Here is a 23,045-nt window from a genome sequence, read left to right on the forward strand (position 1 = left end):
ATTCAGAAAACTATATTTTATAATTCTAATAATAATGTCCATATGCAAGGAATTTTACTAAGAAAGTATTTACAACTTCTTAAAAAAATACGACTACCTTCAACTTCTTCCACTTTCATAGGACAATCACTAATAAGTAAAAACATTTATGGTTTCGAAAATCCATTAAATAAATAATCTAAGGATACGAAAAACATTACAATCCGGAGTCGTTGAGGGTCAATATTTGGCCCCATTTCGGTGCCCTCGTTTAATTTTTCACGACCAAAAAAAACCTAAAAATTTAATGTTTGTGACGACAAGTGAAACATACATATATCAAAATTTAAAACGAGAAAAATGATCGAAATCTAAGGACTAAATTTAATTGGCGGGCCCAATTCTAAGAAGATGGCAAGTTCATTTCAACCAATATAATATCCAAGTGATGAAATATAATATACCATCTTTAATTTATTATATACTGCATAGAAAAGCGAAAAATTAAAAATATTTTTCCCTAATATTTAGAATTCAACAGGAATGGAGACTATATTTTCAAAATTGTATGTATATTTTGTATTTGTTCAACCCAAAAAAAAAATACATTTAATAAAAGCTAGCTATAGATTATATATCTTCTAGTACACGTCAAGAGTTCCAATGTGGTCTCAATAAACCTGCCACCAATCTACATAATATATATATATATATATATATATATATATATATATATATATATATATATATATATATATATATATATATATATATATATATGTTTGTCTAACAATCAATTAACGTGTTCTCACTGTGACAGCTACAAAAAATTGATGTTTTTTTTGAACTTGCATTCATTCATTCACGTGCCCCGCATATTCAATAATTTTTAGTGCGTCTCATGAAATCACAGCTCTTATTAAAATAAAATTAGGGTATATTTGCAAATCACATTCAGTATATTGTTATATATCCTTATGCTATCCACTAATTAATTACATAAGTCACACATAAAATTTATATAAAATTCATGATTCAATTATATCATATAATATAACTAAGAGCAAGTCTCTTGTGAGATGGTCTCACAGATCTTTATTCGTGATACATGTCAATATTACTCGTATTTATAATAAAAACAATATTTTTGGCATAAAAATATATATTTTTTCATGTATGACTCAAATAAAATATATGTCTCACGAAATTGATCCGTGAGACCGCTTCACCGGAGTTTTTGTGTATAACTAATTAAAGAACTTAAATCATGCTATGCGTGCTTTAGTTATCTAATTAATTAACATGGCCTCTAAGCACATTACACATCACATATATTGTTATTGTCGCAAGTGAATTTAATTTTTCATTTAGGATCCTTTCATAGATTAATATACAAATATAAATGTGTATTTAATTTAACGTAACACCAAAATAAGTGCATATGGTTCCCTCATAGCACAACTAACCTTTTTTGTTGGTTTGTAAAACCTAAAAAATTAAAGTAACTGCCTAGTTCGTAGAAACAATATTTTCAAAGTATTACCTGCATGGTTCGTGGGCAGACGAAATTTTGCAGGGTAATAAATATTTCTCTATATTATATACAATTATTTTCTTGTAATTAATACACAATTCTTCCTCAACCTCTAAAGAAATAATGATCGGTCCTGTTTGGAGGTTGTTTTTGAAAAGTTTTTCAACCAATTTATGTTTATGTATATATATAATATATATTATATTATTAAATATGAAATCATGATTTTATTTTTTATTTATTTTATTTTAAATAATGAAAAAAAACTATATTATCGTAAATTTACAGGCACAAAAAACTATCTATCTTATCATATTCTTATTCTCATATTAGTGCAATGAATAATAGAAATAATTTTTAATCATGGATGTAACTTGTAAACCGAAAACGTTTTTATTCCCAACAATTAGGCCATCTCCAATCCATATCCTCTATTTTTCATCCTCTATCCTCCAAAATAGAGATCCATGATCTCTATTTTCAAGAACCTTCTCCAACTCACATCCTCTATATATTATCAAATACTGTATTTATTTCATTTTCAACCCATATCCTCTAAATATTATCAAATACTATCTTTTTTAATTTATTTCATTTTCGAATACACATACACACATTTAATTAATTTCATAATATGATATTTAACTGAACTTAACTAATTCGCTAAACATAACACAACTACATGTGTATTCGACTCTATTTCTTTAATTTATGTCTAAAAATATCACATTTTTATCAATTTAAATTAAGTCAATAATAAGTGTTTGTAATAAATTGTGATATATATTTCTTTGTGGTTAAATTGTTCATTAGTTCAATTTGATAATTATTATAAATAATAAATTATAATTAATTTATTAAAAAATTAAAACAAATTTTGATTAACAAAATCGACCCACTTTGATGCTTTATCTTGGTCGACCAAAACAAGATGTTTTGTATTGGCTGCATTGGTCGATCGATCAAAGCATGCTTTTGGTTGATGCTTTGGTCATGATATGCTTTGGTCTGGTTCTTTGGTCGACCAAGCATATCATGCTTTGGTAGACCAAAGCACAACTAAAGCATGGTGCTTTGGTTGGTCGACCAAAGCATCATCTAATCTGTATTGGTCGACCTAAGTGTGGGTCATGAGTCGATCAAATTTATGTGTGAGTGGATCTTTTCTTCTTCAATTCACCAGTCGATCAACAAAAGACTATATTGTAATTTTTAAATTATCTATTTTGTAATTATTTCTAAGTCCTTTTCAATCCTCTATATGAACAGTGATACTCTAAAAATAGAGGATCACTGTTGCATACTCTAAAATGGAAGAACAATGAAGAACAAATAGAGGATCTCCATTATAGAGGACGGTTGGAGATGCCCTTATGCAAAAAATATTATTTATTTAATACGCGGAAACAAATAAAGAAAGAAAGAAGAGACGAATCAAATGTCAGATTTATTGTCGAATAAAATCAATATTCAAGAAATAATCTATTTTGAACTGAAATTCTCGAATATCATCAAGCTATATTTAGCAAATTGCTTGACATTCAATTCACCTGTAGCTCGTGATTCAAGTTTGAGAGAATTTGATTATTTTGTAATGCAAATCAAGTATATATAATATATCAATGGGTTTATGCTAATTTATTCTAAATAAAGAAATATGGTCAATTAACGTGCTCATTTATGGCCTACATCCTTGTCGGCATTAGAGGTGTCAGCTACTCAGTCGAAATTCGACTCGAGATTGATTTGTCCTAGTTCGTGTTAATTGTCCCACATCGGTTGGATAAATAACATTGGAGTTGTATATATGAGCTTGGACAATTCTCCCATCTTGAGCTAACTTTTGGGATTGAATTAAGTCCAAATTTCAATCTTAACCGTTTCGAATATTTAGTCGAGTCAAAAAACTCGAATTTTACATGTTTATGATATATACTGTATTTTTATTTATGGAACCCAAGCTTAAAATTGAATACGAGGACTAAATTTCTGTTGAGTCGAGTTTAGTATGACAGTGCATCAGACCTTTACGTTGTATCACAAACAGTAATCATGAAAACTCCATCGTAACCACTGGATACTTTATGGTTGGCTATAGACATCAACGTCCCAATCAAAGGACGAGGTCAGAAAATTCGAAACCCTCTCCAAAATATTGAAAAAGAAACATATATATATATATATATATATATATATACATATCCGGGCTTTGATACCATGTTAAGATTGGAACTTGGACCTAACTCAATCCCAAAAGCTAGCTCAAGAGGGGAGGATTGTCCAATCTCATATATACCACTCAAAGGTTATTTATCCAACCGATGTAGGACAATTAACACATCTCTCTCACGCCCAGAAATGAATATCTGGAGCGTGGAGTTTACAAATGACTCAATTATGGGCAGAACGGGTGGCCTAATTATAGGCAATCCAACACATAACGGTGGAACCCGAGCTCTGATACCATGTTAAGATTGAAACTTGGACCTAACTCAACCCCAAAAGCTAGCTAAGAGGAGAGGATTGTCCAAGTCAATATATACCACTCAAAGGTTAATTATCTAACCGAAGTGGGACAAAGCTGATCCGCAGAAGCGAATTTACCACAAATTATGAAATAATATTTTTTTTCCTTTTTTATTTTTCTTAAAATCCTTGAATGCAACCGACGACGCATGCAATGACAAATTTGGATGCGTCTGTCGGTGGAACATTTTATAAAAATTTTATTTATTAACCAGCGCAGGGTGGTTGAAAAATGGAAAAAAAAAAAAGAAGACAAATGAATACATAAATAAATGATCATAATCCGTGGCGTCTGGTGCTTACAGAAAATTAATATCAATTCCATTCTAGACACATAAAAAAGAAAAGGAAATTAATAAAAAAATATTAAGACAAATCGTTATTTATAAGGGCTCGTCTCATTCAAATGTTAACCTGCGTATAATTTATTTATTTTGTGGTATAATATATTTTCTACATGTATCAAAACATACCTCGAAGCAAACTCTTTGTTGTGCAGTGGATGGAACTCTGCAATTACTGTCTTTTTTTCTTATCTTTTTTATTAGTGTTTGGCTGTTTATATATAATATATTATTAGCACTAATTTAATTGTAATTTATGACAAGTCCGAAAATACTTTTGATGGAAACACGTACTTTTCCATTCTATTTAAATATTTATTAATTTCCACACCGTCAAACAACACCACAAATAGTTACGTCGCAAAAACGAAATCCACATATAAAACAACCCAATGCATTCATAATTATATATAATCAATAGTTCAATACGCAGGAGGCTCTCACTCACACACACACATATAAACTAGAGTAGGTCTCATGTGATACCGTCTCACGGATCTTAATCTATGAGACGGGTCAACCCTATGGATATTCACAATAAAAATTAATACTTTTAGCAAAAAAAGTAATACTTTTTCATGGATAACCCAAATAAGAGGTCTGTCTCACAAATACTGACCCGTGAGACCTGTCTCATACAAGTTTTTGCCTATAAACTATATCAGTTATATCTCTTATTATAGCATAAATTCTGAATTAAATTAAATTTATAACAATGATGATAAACACGCACTTAGGATAATTCTTTCTATATTTTATGTATAATTACATAGTAAATTTCGATAGGATTCCATTCATGCAATTTTAAGAATTTAAGAAATTTTTAAAAGAAGAAAATTCAAAGGACGGACCGGAATCTGAAATATCGGACCATCATTTAACAGACCCAGGCCCTCATTTAACTTTTGAATGGGCCGAGATAAACCCAATAGATCGGATATAGATCCGGGCACAAAAAACTCTACCCGACCCTATTCAGATCCAACTCATTAGAGCTATAACCAAAACAGGACTTCAAAGAAAGAGGTCAGAAGCATGGATGTCACAGGGGGTCAAACCTCCGCTTCTCCAACGGAGCGCCGCCATCACATCACGGCGACGGTTACGCACTACATCCGGTAGTATTTTCAAGTGAGGACATACTGTTATGCATCGACGTGGGCCCAGAAACTATGGTGGAAATGAAGGTGAACGGGCCGAATAGGCGGCCGTATACGAGATTGGGCTCCATAAAGCAGGCGATACTTTTGTCCATTAATGCGAAGCTAACTATTAACTCCGATCATCGATTTGCTTTCTCCGCTCTTTTGCAAAATCTACTTATTGGGAATTCGTTTCCTTGTCAATTCTCGCACTTCTCGGTGTTGTAGCATTAAATCTATCTTATACTATACCTGTCCTAACACAAGCGTAATTCTTTGAATAGGAGAAAAAAAATCCATATTTAAAGTTTAAAATTTTGTATGTTACTCGGGAACTCCAAAAAATCGAGGTTGGTTCTTTGCTGATCATACAAATTTCTGAAATGTGAATCGATATTTCAAAAAAAATTCGCTTGTATGTGGAATGAGTGGTGGTGGGAGAGGGGAGTAGTTGATTCATGCTGTATTTTTTAGCATCAATATTATTCTTGCAGGAAAAATACAGCAAATTCTTTGATGTACTTATGTATTCAACTGTAACGATTTTCACTTTCTCGGTGATTTGTGAGCTCTATTCAGCTTTTGATTTTTTATAATGGCCATGTTCCTCATAATTTACGGACGCAATATGTTGCTATTGAGCTAATAAAAGTTGAATTTTTCTCTTGCTCTGCCAGATGTTTTATTTTTATATTTTCTGAATTACATTTGATGAAATTTAGATAATGCTACTAAAGTGCAATGATTAGGAAAGTTCCGGTGACTTGTTACTTATAATGGTGAATGTAGAGGAAATTATTTATCAATATTAGTTGGAATGACGTGGTTAGGATTTAGGAAGAATATTTTGGATCTTAACAATTCACTTCTATGATTGCCCCCACAGATTGTTACCGATACATGGAACAAGTTTTATATATGCCCTAATGCTTCAAAATTTGATGAAATGGGAATAAATGACCGGGTTAAGGCAAAATTGTTGATATAATGTCTCTGTTAATCTATCTTTCTCTCATCTATTTTCTGTTAGCTACTTCTTAGTTCTTTCCAGGTTCCAAGTTTTGTTTCATCTTATCCAAAGTTATGCTAGTGAAGTTTGTATTACTCTTGAATTTTCGATAAAGGTTGGATGAAAGTTCTTTTTCATTCCATGATGTTTATGCTACCTAAAAAAACTAGTTCACAAGGAGCCATTGGCAAAGAGATCTGAAAAGTATGAGGTGTTGTGCATTTGTGTAGAAGTTTTGGTTTCTCATAAATGGGCTCAATATTTTCAAACACCAGAAGTATTTTGATCCCACAAGATTGTAGAAGGCTTTTTGGGCATGATACTTCTATGAAGTGTGTTTTACTATTTACTATATTTATTCATTGTAATTAATGTTTCCTTTTTTTGGTGCTCTGAGTCCTGAGACATGTTTTTACCTAACGGACATATGCCAGCACCATCCATCAAGTATCATTTAACCATTTTCCATTTTGTTTCTCTATTTTTTTTTATGCTCCAAAAAGAGTTTAGCAGTGACTTTGGCTGAGCAGTTGTGGCACTAAGGGCAATCATGGTAGATTCATCTTCCAGCCATGCGGATCTTACTCAACTGTTTAGAGAATCGATACATGAAGCAAAGAAATCTCGTGCCGAGAATCGGATCTTCCAAGTGGTTAGGAAAAACAATTTAACTTTTCTCATGCTTTTGACATACAAGTGTGGAGTATTTTCCTGCAAGCCATATTATAAGAATGCACTTGCTTTGGTTTGTGATTTATTGGAAATTTTATTAGCGACTGTTCCTTGTATATTCTTCTTCCATGTCCATGCTGCACATTCTAAACTTATAATGAAGGATTAGCGGACCTCCTGAACGTTAGAGAAATTATAGTTCTATTATAAATTTATTGGCTGACCTCATTGAGAATGTTTCCAACCCATGGTTCGCCGGAACGGCCGTTCCGGAACGGGAACGGTCACTGACGTTCTAAAGTTCTATGGTAAATCGGTGATTGCTTTGTAGTGCTGTTCTTTGACGTTAATGCGAACCATGTTCCAACCCAGCTCCACCCCTTGCAATATATGCTTTGCTGAAATGATATCAGCAATATCGAAATACGTTAGTATGCATTCTTTTTAACTCTACCAAACCAATTGTAATAGAAACCGCAGATAACGCAGACAAGAGACACCTTCTCTGATAGTATTATATGATCCTATATTCTCTAATACTCTAACTAAAAATCCATGCCAACACCCTACATGTCTCTGTCATTTTAGAACTTACTCTACTGTAGGTCATCGACACCGCCACAGTTCCAACTGCCGACATTTCCAAAAATCTTCACCTTGGATGTGATGTACCTGCACGACAAACCGGGACCCGATAATTGCTCACAAACAGTGTACGATACCCTGGTGGAAGCCCTCGAACAAATCAGTGAGTAGTACGAAGGGTACATATTTGAGAGTGGTCAAGGACTGACGCGAGCTCTTTTCCATCACATGTGTGTGCTTCTGTCCCATCCACAGCAGCGTTGCATGCAAGATGATTTAGACTTACCCAAATCTTTAACGAAGAAGTCACCTGTTGCAGAATCAGCTCCAACAGATGATAATGTAGTTGTATCCAGCTAATACGAGATCTTGGATATTATGGCATGAGCTATCGACATTCTTTGTTCAATTCACCAGAAACTGTGTTTATGTTGTGTAAATTTTGGTCTGTAACCTTTTCTTCGCTGCCATCTTTTTGTTTTTTTTTTATTATGTCAACCACGTTACGTTGGTATTGAACGAAAGGAATCATTTTCAGTTTCTCAGAGATTTATCTTCTTTGGAGAAATAAAAATCTGTTGCATTATCGGATTGCTTTGTGGATGAGATGGTTTGAATTCATCGTGGAGACCTGGATCTTCTATGCTCAACTTTAGAATAGTCTGCATTTGGAAGAATACCTAAATCGCCTAGTCCCATATTTGAATTAAACAAGTCGTGGCTCTGTAAGTTGTGGTGTTGTATATGTTAATCGTGGGAATCAAAATATGTCATCTGATTTGGTGGGAAAGAAAATCCCACTGGATGTAGTGGGTCATACAATTTACCAGCACACCCAATAACTATTTTTAAGTGAACACGACTTGTTGTGTATGTGACTTCAGAAACGATCTTAAACGTGTCGGTGTGAGATGCAAATTCATTTTATCATGTAATAGTAATGTCAGAATTTTGATTCATTGCTGGCAAGAATATATTATAATTAATAAAAAATATAATACTGGTTAATCGAACTAAAGTTTGAACAAAAGCTACACAACCAAAAACACATGTAGTTGATGAGAAATGTCGGAAAAATGGAAAAAAAAAAAATATGTGTAGAGAACCTACAATCAAAACAAAATCTGATATAAAATATAAACTCTACAGTCAGAAAATATGAATGAATTTATTCCCGATCGGAAAAAAGTAATTTAAAAACAACTGAATGATCGAAGAGTATAAAAAAAACCGAACCTAAAATTTGGTGAAATTTATGGAATCTATATAGAATATTGAAGATGAAACACAACGTATAAAATCTGTGACTTATTAGGAGAAAACATTGTACATAATATCACAAACTATCTATTTCAACTTTGGTTCCTTAAATTATTAAGGCAAAAAATTGTTGTTTTTTGGATTTGATGTGGTTATGTGTGTGTGTGTCTATATATATATATATATTTAAATTAATATCCATTAATAACTTAAATAAACACGACATAAAATTGATAATTATAATAAAACTGTATCAGTTTACATTATGTCGTTATTTCGTAAATAATATAATAAATAAATGTCTTTTTTTTGCGTTTTAGGTATAATGATTTATATTTGATTTAATTTGGAATGAAATTATAGTTTTTTTAAAAAAATATTTTTAATGAAATTTAAAATTGAACAATGTTCCCGAAAACTCACTGAGTCACTCACCCAATGCCTCTTCTTACACGAACCTAACAGAATGATAGTGAAAGATTTATCTTTAGTTCGATATGCTTAATATTTCTGTCTAAAGTTATATTTTTACACGACCAATATTATTTATAATTGTGATTTATCGTGCAAAGCCCTATACTAAGCAAATGGTGAACAGAATGAGGATTGCATTGACGTGCCTGTCAATTTGCCAAATTGTAAAACTCTATGCATGACAAACACAAATAATTGTTAGGTACAATAAGAAAACACTTCAAAAGAATCAAAATAAGTTTAAATTAGTTTTATGTGTAATAATTACTCATATACATCAAATGAATAGAAAAAGAGAAATAAAAATGAATTCAAATCGTTTTTATGTAAAACAAATTACCAATACACAACCCAAGTTTTAGATCACAATAAAAAAAATGTGATCATTACTTTACTTCTTTATGTTACATGTATAGAATAACAATCACAATTGAAGATGAGAATGAGATCGCAATAATAACATTATTTGGAAAAGTTGCAGCGTCTTTTGTTGGATGTTCTATTGAAGGTTTCATTCAAATTCATGACCATATATAAGATAAAACAAACAAATGATTTTATATCTACATAAATATTGCATCTAACAATAAAAATTTTCAATGCAGAATTTACCAAATAACCCATATAAAGATTCGCTAAATCAACCAAGCTCCAAGTTCCACACATTCTTGTTCAAGTTGGATAATTCAGTGGAAAAACGTGATGAAATGTTAAAAATTGTGGCAGAAGCTATTGAGATACATGACAATTATCCAACAACAAATGTCAATATCAAGAAACGGAGATCTCGGAAGATTATCAAGACAACTAAACAAGACAGTGTAGCACCAAAGGTAGAAAAATCAAATGAAATAAACATCAACAAAAACATGAAGATCCATGAGAACGAAGATGAAATAGAGATTCGAGATGAAGAACCAATTGCCGAGTACAAAAAAATGAGATAAGAAGATAAAACCGACGGACACAAAAAGATTTCAAGAAGTCTTCAAATCAAAGACAAGAAAATGTGATGATTTCGATTGTAACCAAATAATTAATTATTTATCTATTAAAAGTTATTCTTATTTCAAAAATAATTTAAACATATTTATATAAAATTATCATATACAAATTATTCTATTTCTCAACGTGCAACGTACGTGCATTTATCTAGTATATATATATATATTTCTTTCCGATCAAATTATGACTTCTCACTCGCACCTTTCCAAAGATTTGAAAAGCTTTCAGTGGTGTTTAGTTATTATTATTCATATGAAAAAGTCAACATTCACTCGTTTTCTTCCAAACCCTCAGGTTTTGTGGTTCACAATGTACACGCATTCACCTATCTAAATTAAAATTAAATAACCAAAAGTCAACTTAATTAGCTGTGATCATCATCCAAATTTCACAACGTAACGAAAAGTCAAGAAATTTATTATTCAATTGGCTGGAGATGGATCAATTTCCGTTTGTGTGATGCAATATATCGAAATCATCAAAACCACTATTCATTTTTAATTAGAACCATTAACGAAATCTTTATCACAATACGTCTCTTTTTAAAATTAGTCGGGATCATGGTTCTTCAAATTATCGAATTCGAACACAATTACTTTCTAAAGCTTGGCCAGAACTTTTCTTCTAAGCTGTACAAAGTCAAACTAAATACTAGGGGGTTATTATATCACCAAACTGATAAATCCTACATAAGTACACCTAAGATGCCCTTTGAAATGAATCTTGGGTTACTCATAAATAATTTTAAAAAAAAACAATCAATTATTGGAATTTTTAAACTTGTTAAATGCCACTAGTATTCTTTGAAGAGTTTGAAAAGTATATACAAGATCTGTATATTCCATGGTCCCCAATTCCCTATATATGGGGCCTTTTCCTCCATTTGTTGGATTCCAAAGTATATGCACAACCAGAAAAATTTCAAGCGTTGACAAATAGAAAAAATGGGAATCTGTGCGTCTGTTGCATCTTCAGAAATACATGATGATACTTATGGCCATGAAGATTCTGCATATTACAAAGAAGTTAACACTTGTAAAAATGGATTTCAAGATTGGTTCCACATATTCTCATGCAGGAAGCAAAGGGTTGAATCAAGATTCTGCAATTCTTTACCAGGTACATCAACTTTTGCCTTTTTTTGTCTAGTTTCGGATTATTTCGTTTTCATGTCTGATCCACTGGTATAATGAAACTGATTTTTATAAAAATGTTATGCACAAAGAGGGAAGACTGTTGTTGTTCAATCACCTAGTCCACTCGTTTCTCAGTTAAGTTTATTCCGAAGATTATTTGAATACACATGTTCTCAAATAGATCTAGTTTGAAGTGTACAGTTTGTTGCAAGGCTGTTTATTCTCTAATTCCATTTGTCAATATTGAAATATCATCAAATGAGTGAATATATGGAGTACCGAGAAATTTAGTGTGTACTAAACTTCCTCGCACTTATTCAGGGCTATGGTATTGAAGATGGAGCATTTTGTGGAGTTTTTGATGGACATGGAAAAAATGGACACATAGTAAGCAAGTTAGTGAGAAACAGGTTGCCTTCTCTGTTGCTAAACCAGAGAAATGCCATAGCAAAGATTACCTCATCTCCGATAAATGATGCACAAAATGCTCCGAAAGCGGAAACTTGCAATAAATCAGAACCAACCAAAAATTTCTTTAAATGGAAAGAGGCCTGTTTGAGTGCATTCAAAGCAATGGATAAGGAAATCAAGATCCTTGACAGTGTGGACTGTTCTTGCAGTGGAACTACTGCCGTTGTTGCTGTCAAACAGGTACCCACATCGGTTGGATAATTAACCTTGATTGGTATATATGGGATTGGACAATCCTCCCCCCTTGAGCTAGCTTTTGGGGTTGAGTTAGGTCCAAGTTCCAATCTTAACATGGTATCAGAGCCAGGTTTCACCGTTATGTGTTGGACTGCCTATAATTAGGCCACCCGTTCTGCCCATAATTGGGTCATTTGTAAACTCCACGCTCCAGATGTTCATTCCTGGACGTGAGAAGGGTGTGTTGATTGTCCCACATCGGTTGGATAAATAACCTGGGAGTTGTATATATGGGCTTGGGCAATCCTCCCCCTTGAGCTAGCTTTTGGGGTTGAGTTAGGTCCAAGTTCCAACCTTAACAAACAGGTACTGTATTGTAAAAAATTTAATCATCAGAATGCTTAGGACAATTTAGAGATATAATTCATTAATGTTTTGGAGGAATCACGTGGTTTTCCCTTTTCTTTTTCCCTATAGGGTGAAGATATAGTTATTGCGAATCTAGGCGATTCGAGGGCAGTTTTAGGAACGAAGACCGAGAAAGGGATTGTGGCGATTCAGCTAACTACTGATTTGAAGCCCGGAGTACCCTGTAAGATTCTTTTCCATGATGGAAATGATAAAAATTTAATACATATGAACCAAGAAACCCGACAAAGAGTAGGCTTTTGCCATGCTGAACGTAGAACTTTTGGTCTCGATCCAGCAAACACCCTTGAATCGATCTAATGATGTGTGCTGGACGGGTCTAACATAGATTTTCTCCGAAAAACATCTATGCAACACGATTTTACTTGTGTATCAACGGTGCTAATATTTGCAAAAAATCAATTTTTTCTTTTGCAGCCGAAGCCGAGCGAATCAGAAAATGCAATGGCAGGGTACTTGCGCTGAAAGAAGAACCACATATTCAGAGAGTATGGCTTCCTCATGACGACTCTCCAGGCCTTGCCATGTCGCGAGCTTTCGGAGACTTTGTGCTCAAGTACCATGGCATAATTGCAATCCCCGATATCTCCTATCACCGCTTATCTCCAAACGATCAGTTTCTTGTTCTGGCTAGTGATGGGGTAAACACTAAAAACCTAGCCGAACAAAAATCTAATTTTTGCATTGAAAATATATTAAAAATTTGTTGGTTCTGACTTAGATATGTAACAACACAATAATATAAATCAAGATATTATTGATTTCCACATGCACCAATAACTATATGATATACCAATTTTGTGACTTTTATTTAATACACGTTTAATTTTCAGGTGTGGGACGTATTAAGCAATGAAGATGTTGTTGCAATAGTTTCTGCTGCACATAGTGAAGAGGCAGCAGCAAAGTCAGTGGTGGATGCAACAATTGGTGCATGGAAACATAGGTTTCCGAATTCGAAAAGAGATGACTGCACTGTTATTTGCCTCTTCCTGGATAAGATGAACGCATAACAGAATTTGGGAGAGTTCAGCTTCTTGAATGTGCATAGTTAGTTCTATAGCTCATTACAGGCATGGTGTAGCGGTTGTATCATCGATTAGTCACTTGGGTGTGACAAAACTTGCTCATTGGGAGTGAGGAGGATTGTAATGCCAGATACCTGAAATGTACTCCATTACAGTAAGTTAGAATTGGGAGTGAATGATGGTTGCTGGCATGTGTTATTGTTGATTGTTCGATGCGACAAGACGAATAAAGCATCTTTGTTTTTAAGAGATGAGAAATGATGATATTATTATGTAATATACATCATATATAACTGGCATTCGTATTTGATCATGAACAGATGTATGTTTCTCTCCTGCACAGGGTTGTTCAAGCTGGTTTAATCTGTATCGAGAACACTGCTTTGAGAAGAAGATTCTGTTTGTTGTGCATGTGGTTGCTTATTTTGATAATGCTGCTCGAATTGCTTCTGCAACAAGTATCAAACCAAATTGTTACCAGTTCGATTATAATATATATGATGATAAACCATGAATTGGTTACAGATATACAAGGGAACATAAATAGAGAAATCATGATTAGACCGTAATATCATAAAATACAAGTAGTGTCGGTGGCCCATCAGTAGGAATAGTGGTGGAGAAATAGATTTTTGAGCGAGTAAATTTAGTACTTGAATCCCATAAATGAGTGCATACGTAGAAAGGAAAAGAAATATATAGAATACACGTGACGTGTAGAAGGTGCACCTCGAATTCTTTTCCCTTTCTCATGATCTCTTTGTAAGCATTTGGTTCAGGAACTTTGATGATATTCCACGATATGCCTCCGCCTTTACGAAAACAGCCACCATAAAAGTCTTCTGACCTCCACAGGCCTGAATGGCATCAACCTGCACGTTTATGATCAGTGTAACAATTGTTTGAGTGATGCACGAGAAAACTTTAAAAAACAGAGAAGAGGAAACCAGTAATAATCCTATCAATATGGAGAATAAGATCTGAAAAAACCGGAAGGTCGATAGTCATGTTCGGCCATTCACAGGTTATAAGTTCAAAAATATCAACCTTGGTTAAAAAATTTATGAGTGATTCATCAAGAAGCTATTCTCAATTCTCAAATCAAAGTCTCAGGAGAGGGATATAGCAAGAAATTCTTCAACCAAAAGAATCTGCGATTGAAGGAAAACAACACTGAGAATCAGAATTGGGGAAGGGGAAACAAGTAGAAAATATCCTAAGATGGTCAACCAGAATCTCACCTTTAATCACGATACCAACTGGCAATTCCAGGTTTTACCCAAACAGTACAGTACTATTGGCAGATTCTAATACTTTAAATTAGTTGGTAGCACGATGGGAGTTGGAAAGGATTCAAAGAGTGAGAGCAGCGTTGTTAGTCTACGATAACTATCGATGTGATAAAACTAAAGCAAACCGAAACCAAGCAATCGCATGTCAAAAGAAGTTTTGGAACCATGTAGAAAAAAACACATTGCATTGCATATATCAATAACGAGAAAGCCAAATGTTGGCTGAGTCAATTTTTTATGCAACATGATTTATACCATTTTTGGATTATCAATCGTGCATCACACTGTAGTGTAAGTACAATAACTCCCACAAGCCAATTAACCGTCCATAAATTATAAACATTTCAAATCATTCATGCAAAATCTCTAACTACAGCGCATGCAGGTCAAAATCAAGTTTAGTAATCTGTAAGTTTAAAATGAAGATGATCAACCACAGCTGGCCAGAGATGAAAGTGGTACAACGCAACACAAGAAGGTCTTACCTCTTTGATGAAACCACTCAAAGCAGAAGGCGCCAAGACAACCAACAGCAGTACACATAAGATTTCCTCTCTCAAACGCTTACACGCATCTAAAACAAACCAACAAATATTGATACAAAAGAAACAGCCACCAAAAAAATGTAAATAATGATACAAACAGGGAAATGTCGAATTATAGACATACTTCACTTTTCTCACAAATAAAGATACATGAGACTACGTGATGAGCCGAATTAATTTACTAACATCGGCTCCTCGTGTTTTTCATTCTTTGAATTTAGGAGTTGAGACTAGTGCTAACTACAGTTCCTCGGAATATTTATTTTTATATAGAGAGCCATGATGCTATCTCCGATTTCTCATGATATATTATTAAACTGATAACCGCTCTTCAGCTCTTGGGAAAAGAATCAATTCATTAATGTCCAATCGTAATTGTAATGTTCTGTACATGCTTTATAATACGAGAGAGACGTAAAAATCAAATAGCGATTAATCAACTTGGGTTGGTTACTGACTTTAGTATATGGGCTGCCCAACATACACTAACACCTTTAGTATATGGGCTGCCCACTGCCCAACATATACTAACATATATATATATATATATATATATATATATATATATATATATATATATATATATATATATATATATATATATATATATATATATATTTCTTTAATTTGAGAAGACGAGATTTCTCACCCGAATAAAATATATTTCATTTCATTGGATGACTAACAAATATGACTAACAAATATATATATATATATATAATTATATAATTGTGTCTTTCTTTATATTAGTCACTAATTGATACGATATAATCTGTGCGTTAATTACATATATACCTCTAACCTTTCGGTTTGTTGTACGATGAAAAGTTCCAACTTATTTAACTATTACATATATATTTCTTGATATATATGTAATTAATTAATTAATTAATTATTATCCAATTTTGTTACGCACATAATATTTCAATATGTTTAGATTTTCTAAAAAAAACAAACAAACATGCGTGATGATAAATATAATTATCCTAAGATTTATGAATCAGTAAAATTTTAGGGAAAAAAAAAAGAAATTTAAAAAACTAATCAGACAAATAATTTATTACAACCACGCAATCTTCTCAGTTCTCACGCAACCGTACACATCAAGGGGGACTGTCAAGCATCGAATTCTATATATATAAATCCATTTCGTCGTAACTTGCTATTCAGGCCCGAAAAAAAATGAGCTTTTGAATTATGTTGGTTTACAAATTTATTTTCACGACTCATATCAATTTGATATATATGTTATAAAAAATTAATATTTTTAATATAAAAAATTAAATTTTTTAATATAAAAATTAATATTTTTAATATAAAAAATTAATATTTTTAATAAATCAGATTAGTTGAAAATTCGTTTTATAAAATTGAACGGAAAATTATCTTTTAATTTTTTTGATAAACTGATATGCCACCTAACATATTATATAATCATCGTACCTTAAATGTGATTATATGTTGATTAAATAATTCGATGACAACCAACAAAAATTTTAAAATATCATGTAATCAAACAATAATAATTGAATTACTCTAACCGTGAATAGTAAGGGAAATCAATGATTTTGACCGGCCATCAATTGTTTAGAATACATTTTTAAGCTACAAATGGTACACATTATCTTATACATACATAATAATTTATCATCGTTATTTTTTTTATATTATTTATCATCTCATCTACAAATCAAACGCGACATATTTAATTGAAATCTCCATCCCAAATTAATGTAGGTGGATGAATAATGTACACCGACGAATCTCGGGATTATATGGGAACATTGATTAAATTTTATTGTAAATTATATTTTTTTTATCAAATTTAATGCTTTTTATTTGGTAGTATATAATGTTGTGAAATGCGACAATATAGTGATTTTTTTATTCAAAATTAACGTTTTAAGTTTTATTTCGTTATTTAGGAAAAAAGGACTACCGTGTAAAAAGAACAACATTATCTCTTTTAAATAAGAATCAAACCAAGTGCCTTTCTACTGTCCGTTCAAGGGACAATCACCTGGCCCAACTGCACCGCGAAGTAGACAATCCAAATCGTTCTTTTATTTTATATATAAATATACATATACACCTAAATATAAATATATCTCAAATAAAGTCATATTTCTTGTATAAATAACGATCATTTTTATCTCACCACTCATGACGATTCCCTCCGCCTGTGCGCTATTCCTCCTTTTACTCTACGTGGTAGCTACCGCCGGTGCCCGGGATGACTTTCTCAAGCTTCCTTCCGAAGCACGCGTATTCTTCGACGGTGGATCGCAGAAGGTAAACGGCGGGGCTGATGACGATTCCGTGGGGATCAGGTGGGCCGTCTTGTTGGCCGGATCCTCTGGTTACTGGAATTACCGCCATCAGGTGATCACGCTCCTCTTAAATTGTTGAAATTTATTAATCTAAGATTTAGGTTTTTGAATTAAGATTCTAGTGTATAATTGTGTTTCGTGAAGGCCGATTGTTTTTGTGTTGAGCTCCGAATTTATTTCTAGGTAATTAATCAGACTGATACTGTTGTTGTTTTAAAATATTTTGAGATCTTTCGTTGACGGGTACGATTATGAATTAATGAACTGTGATGAAACTCGCGATAAGTTTTTCAAGAGTGTTAGATTTTCTGATATTTACTTCGTGTTGGTATTTATTCCACCGAACGACCTACTAAGAATCCGAAGTTATTTTTTTTTCTGTTAATACAATATATAATATGCATGTATGTATGTTTTCCATTCTTGAAAGTATTGTTTCGCTTAGCTTCGATTCTCCGGACAAGTTTTAAAAAAGATATTCTAATAATCTGTGAATGAAGTGTATGATAGACATCTAATTTTGGTTGAACTAAATGCCAGACGTTGACCGTAACGTAAGTCATCTAAATAATTGGTAAGTCATCTAAATAATTGGAGTCTTATAATATAAGCAGGCCCACATATTAGGCCCCGCCGAATTGTATTTTGGATCTTCACATCATTATTTTTTCACCCGTCTCTCGAGGACTTGTCCATGGGTGTTAAGAGACGGCTCGAGCTTGGCTACTATCGTGTATGCTCACAAGTTTAATAAGAACTTTTAAACATTTTCTATATTTTAGTAATATAAAGTAAATTGACTATCGATTTTATGTATGAAGTGCATTAGCTCAAGATTCAAATTCACCGGTCAAAGTCACTCATGATCTGAGCTTATTAATAAGTTTATGAACTACTTTTCTTGAACATAATCTGGACTAGAGAGCCAACTCATGGACCAAACTCTGACTTATGCTCCTTTATTTTAAACTCAACGAGCTTGACCTTAATTTCTTGTATTCGAGCTCAACTCTTTGACAACACTACTTGTAGCACACCATTGATACAATCTAAAAATTGTGGCCACGCTCTTCAAATGAGTGTCTGCACTAGGCTTCTTAAAATTAAAGAAAGAAGATAAGAAAGGTGGATAGCAGGGAAGTGACTATACACAAACCAGAACCCGAGAGAGAGAGATTAATAGAGCTGGGAAGAAGCCCATTTTCTATATCTTACAAAACCTTACTATGTTTATGATTTTATATATTTATATTCTAAAGGATATTGGTCCATTTTGCAGCTTAATGTAGAAGCCCAAATAATATAGAGCTCAATTGTGATGTAATGTGAACATGTTTTCTCAAAACATCTTGTTCCGTACTTGGTTTGATTTACGTAGGAGAATGTCCGTTGGTTTTATTGTTTTTAACTTCAACCATATGTGAAGAAACCTTCAGAAATGAGTGTAAATAGGAAACTTTCAAGTGAATTGATTTTCACGTCTCTGATGAAAGTCAGTATTAGAACAAACTAATTTTATTTGTTAAGAGAATGTAATGACAGGCTAATAACAGCCAAGTGAAGTTAAAATTTGATGGTGGAACTTTGCTTGAAGATTAGGATGCTCTAATACCAAAATAAATCTTTCTATGCTACACTGCAAAAGAAGAAGAAAATAAAGTGACTTTGAATACATGTCTAATTCTACTATGCAGTCTATCTTCAAAATGCCTGTCTTGAAAAAATGATGTCCTTCATGTTCTGGATATGCATTTTGACTTTGTCATGTTCCTCCAGTCCACTGACACTGATACTAGTCCTTACATTTGTGATAGGCCGATATATGCCATGCATATCAAATCCTAAAGAAAGGTGGTCTCAAGGATGAAAATATTGTGGTTTTCATGTATGATGACATTGCTTTCAATGAAGAGAACCCAAGGCCAGGGGTCATCATTAACAGTCCTCATGGTGAGGATGTTTATAAGGGAGTTCCAAAGGTTTGTATTATTCCCGTGTCTCTAATTTGCATATTGACAGTTGAAATTTCTCTCTCTTTTCTCACTCTCCTGAGGCAGGATTATGTTGGAGATGACGTTACTGGTGACAACTTTTTGTCCGTGCTTCTTGGGGACAAAACTGCTGTCAAAGGAGGTAGCGGGAAGGTTGTCGACAGTGGTCCAAATGATCACATATTCGTATTCTATTCTGATCATGGTGGTCCTGGGGTGCTTGGTTAGTGAACTACTGTTGACATATATTTAGCCCCTTCTTGGTTAAGTGCCCGGTTTTTACCGTGCTTTTGAAAAACTTAACAATATTTAGATCTGGTAGCATCACTTTTTTTTTTCTTTCCATGTATTCTATTAATTGACTATGCATTTAGTGCTAAGCATTTGATTGCTTATTGTGTACTATATTATATGCTCAGGGATGCCTACATTTCCTTACCTTTATGCGGATAATCTGATCAACGTTTTGAAGAAGAAACATGCCTCTGGAACATATAGGAGCTTGGTATCAATTATGGCTTTTGTTTTCATGGTGCAATTTTTTTACCTGTTAAGCAAGAGTAAAATCTTACACAGCTGATCCATCTACTTTTTTAGGTATTTTACCTTGAGGCTTGTGAATCTGGAAGTATATTTGAGGGTCTTCTACCTGAAGGCTTGAATATTTATGCAACCACTGCATCAAATGCGGAAGAGAATAGCTGGGGAACCTATTGCCCTGGAGAATATCCCTATCCTCCCCCAGAATACGATACTTGCTTGGGTGACCTGTATAGTGTTTCCTGGATGGAGGACTGGTATGCATTAGTTTTTGGGCTTCTATAGTTGATAGTGCATCACTTGAACTTGCAGTGCGTCAGCTTATATGCAAACTCAGCAAAGTTTACCTATATTGTTCAATGGGTAGTTTGCTGAAGCTAACTAACTACTCACTCAAAAGCAGTTCCGTGAATGAACCTATTACTACCTCTAATACCACTTGTCATATTTTATGTTTTTTTAATTATGTTCATATTGTGGCCATGAACAGCGATATCCACAACCTTCGGACTGAAACCTTGAGGCAACAATATCAACTGGTAAGATCTCATCAAACTATGTCTTTACATTGAGCAATCCTATCGAACTAGTATGTTTTTCTTTTACTTTTTTTTTAAAAAAAAATGGCACACAAGATGCGTTCTTACTGTAGACCATAAAAAACAAGGAAGGGGGACTAGGCCAAAACAATCGAACCAGTCTGTCGGTTGATAGAAGAATGTCGAACTCCACCATTTTCATACAAAAACTGCGTTCAAACTTTCCTTGTATTTTTATCATGGACTCACATGATCTCAAGAGTGTGACATCACAAATACGGGGCGAATTTGTTTTTTAATTTTTGGTGCAACACATCTTAAATGTTCCATGTTTTTCCTGATCTTGTTTCGGAATGATTATCTATGTTGACATTTGAAGGTTAAGCGTCGAACTGCTAACGACAATTCTTACGATGGCTCCCATGTGATGCAATATGGTGATCTGAAGCTAAGTGTGGATAATCTTTACACATACTTGGGTACAGATCCTGCGAATGATAACTTCACTTTTGTTGATGAAAATTCTCTTCGGCCATCTTCAAAAGCTGTCGATCAGCGAGATGCTGATCTTCTACATTTTTGGCATAAGGTACGTTCAACTCTTGTGAAAGCGAATGTGTTTATCACACCGAGTCTGTTTCTCGTGACTACGACTGGAGATTGATGTAGAGCAATTAAGCTGCACTTGTGATTGAATGGCTAATTAAATAATGTAAACCCATCATTTAATATATTGTGCCACTCGAAGTGCCTACCTTTATATCCGGATTTGATGGATGTATGGTTATAGCAATCTGCACATGTACACCTGGTAACAAATTGAAGGAGGTAGGCCAAAATAGGAAGGGACAATAGACATGGCAAGAATTGAACCTAAGAAAAATTGTCTCAAGTATATTTTTTTTCAATGACTGCTTTTCTCGATTCACCTATGACAGTATCGGAAAGCTCCTGTAGACTCTGCTCGGAAAGTCTCAGCTCAAAAACAGCTGGCTGAAGCTATGGGACACCGGACTCATATTGACCACAGTATCGAACTTGTTGGAAAACTTCTGTTTGGAATTGACAAGGGTCCTCAAGTGTTGAAGACACTTCGACCTGCTGGGCAGCCTCTTGTTGATGATTGGGATTGCCTCAGATCCATGGTAACTTGACATCATATTTCTGTCCCTGTAAGAAAATTTGTTAAATATTCTTCTCAAGTCCTCACTCCCCTAAACATGGTATGCATTTTCTGTAATTGATATCGGCGACCCAAGAATACTTCTATATAATTTTGCTGAATCAACGCATTTGATTCTATTGATGTGCATCTTAGTTTTCTTCCAGGTTTTACTCTAATAGTAAATTGCGAATGACCGGCATTTCCTTTAAAAACACTATACACAAATTTAGTATTATTTGCTGTGTGTAAATCGTCTAGCTGTCAATCTTATATCTACATAAAATGATCTTATTCTTTTCTTCTGCTCAGGTTAGAAGCTTTGAGACTCACTGTGGATCGCTGTCTCAGTATGGGATGAAACACATGCGCGCGATTGCCAACATCTGCAATACTGGTGTGAAAATAGAGCAGATGGCCGATGCCTCAGCTCAAGCCTGCGCCAGTTTTCCTTCCAATTCATGGAGTTCTCTCCATAGGGGCTTTAGTGCTTGATATCCGTCATAAAATTCTGGAAATACGAAGGCTTTCTTCTATAATTTAAAATATTGGCTTCAATTATAGATTACAATATTGATATAGTTTACTGCAGATACAATGCCTTCAATGTTGGTACAGATTAGAAGGTACATCAATCAATGTCTGCCTATCTGTAAAATCATATGTAAATAATGTTCTATGGGGAACTTGTTGATTTTGGCTTGTAATTTATCTTGTCGTAAGTTGAAAATTTGTATTATGATCGTGTCTTTCAAGCTTAGTGTTTTTGTAGCATGAAATCTAGTACTCGACAGTTGAGATCTCCCAAGACATCGTTTGGTTTGTTGATGAATTGGTGAAAGATGAATAATTATAAAGATAAAAAAATCAATATA

At 33.6% G+C, this 23,045-nt stretch overlaps 2 protein-coding genes, 1 long non-coding RNA gene and 1 pseudogene across 3 annotated transcripts; 3 read left to right on the forward strand and 1 right to left on the reverse strand.

The window, feature by feature from the left end:
- The first annotated feature begins 5,367 nt into the window (after positions 1-5,367).
- Positions 5,368-8,333, forward strand: LOC140825019 (uncharacterized; annotated as a pseudogene).
- Positions 8,334-11,102: 2,769 nt separating this feature from the next.
- LOC140825020 (probable protein phosphatase 2C 72) lies at positions 11,103-13,996 on the forward strand. Its single transcript, XM_073186488.1, is given in 6 exon segments — positions 11,103-11,554; positions 11,556-11,649; positions 11,988-12,317; positions 12,792-12,906; positions 13,161-13,384; positions 13,577-13,996. Coding segments are annotated over 6 exon segments (1,023 nt in total). The 5' UTR covers positions 11,103-11,474; the 3' UTR covers positions 13,757-13,996.
- A 130-nt stretch (positions 13,997-14,126) lies between these two features.
- On the reverse strand, positions 14,127-14,949 carry LOC140825021 (uncharacterized). Its single transcript, XR_012116570.1, has 3 exons — positions 14,819-14,949; positions 14,501-14,643; positions 14,127-14,220 (listed from the first exon to the last, which is right to left on the reverse strand). It is a non-coding gene; the product is annotated as an uncharacterized lncRNA (long non-coding RNA).
- Positions 14,950-17,727: 2,778 nt separating this feature from the next.
- On the forward strand, positions 17,728-22,909 carry LOC140825022 (vacuolar-processing enzyme-like). The gene is made up of 9 exons (XM_073186489.1): positions 17,728-17,990; positions 19,753-19,917; positions 19,996-20,152; positions 20,349-20,434; positions 20,527-20,726; positions 20,960-21,008; positions 21,388-21,597; positions 21,947-22,153; positions 22,483-22,909. The coding sequence occupies exons 1-9, from the start codon at positions 17,772-17,774 to the stop codon at positions 22,663-22,665; spliced, it is 1,476 nt and encodes a 491-aa protein (XP_073042590.1). The 5' UTR covers positions 17,728-17,771; the 3' UTR covers positions 22,666-22,909.
- Positions 22,910-23,045: the final 136 nt, after the last annotated feature.

The sequence above is a fragment of the Primulina eburnea genome, chromosome 3, assembly GCF_022965805.1.
Source record: "Primulina eburnea isolate SZY01 chromosome 3, ASM2296580v1, whole genome shotgun sequence".
In the NCBI taxonomy this organism is placed as follows: Eukaryota; Viridiplantae; Streptophyta; class Magnoliopsida; order Lamiales; family Gesneriaceae; genus Primulina; species Primulina eburnea.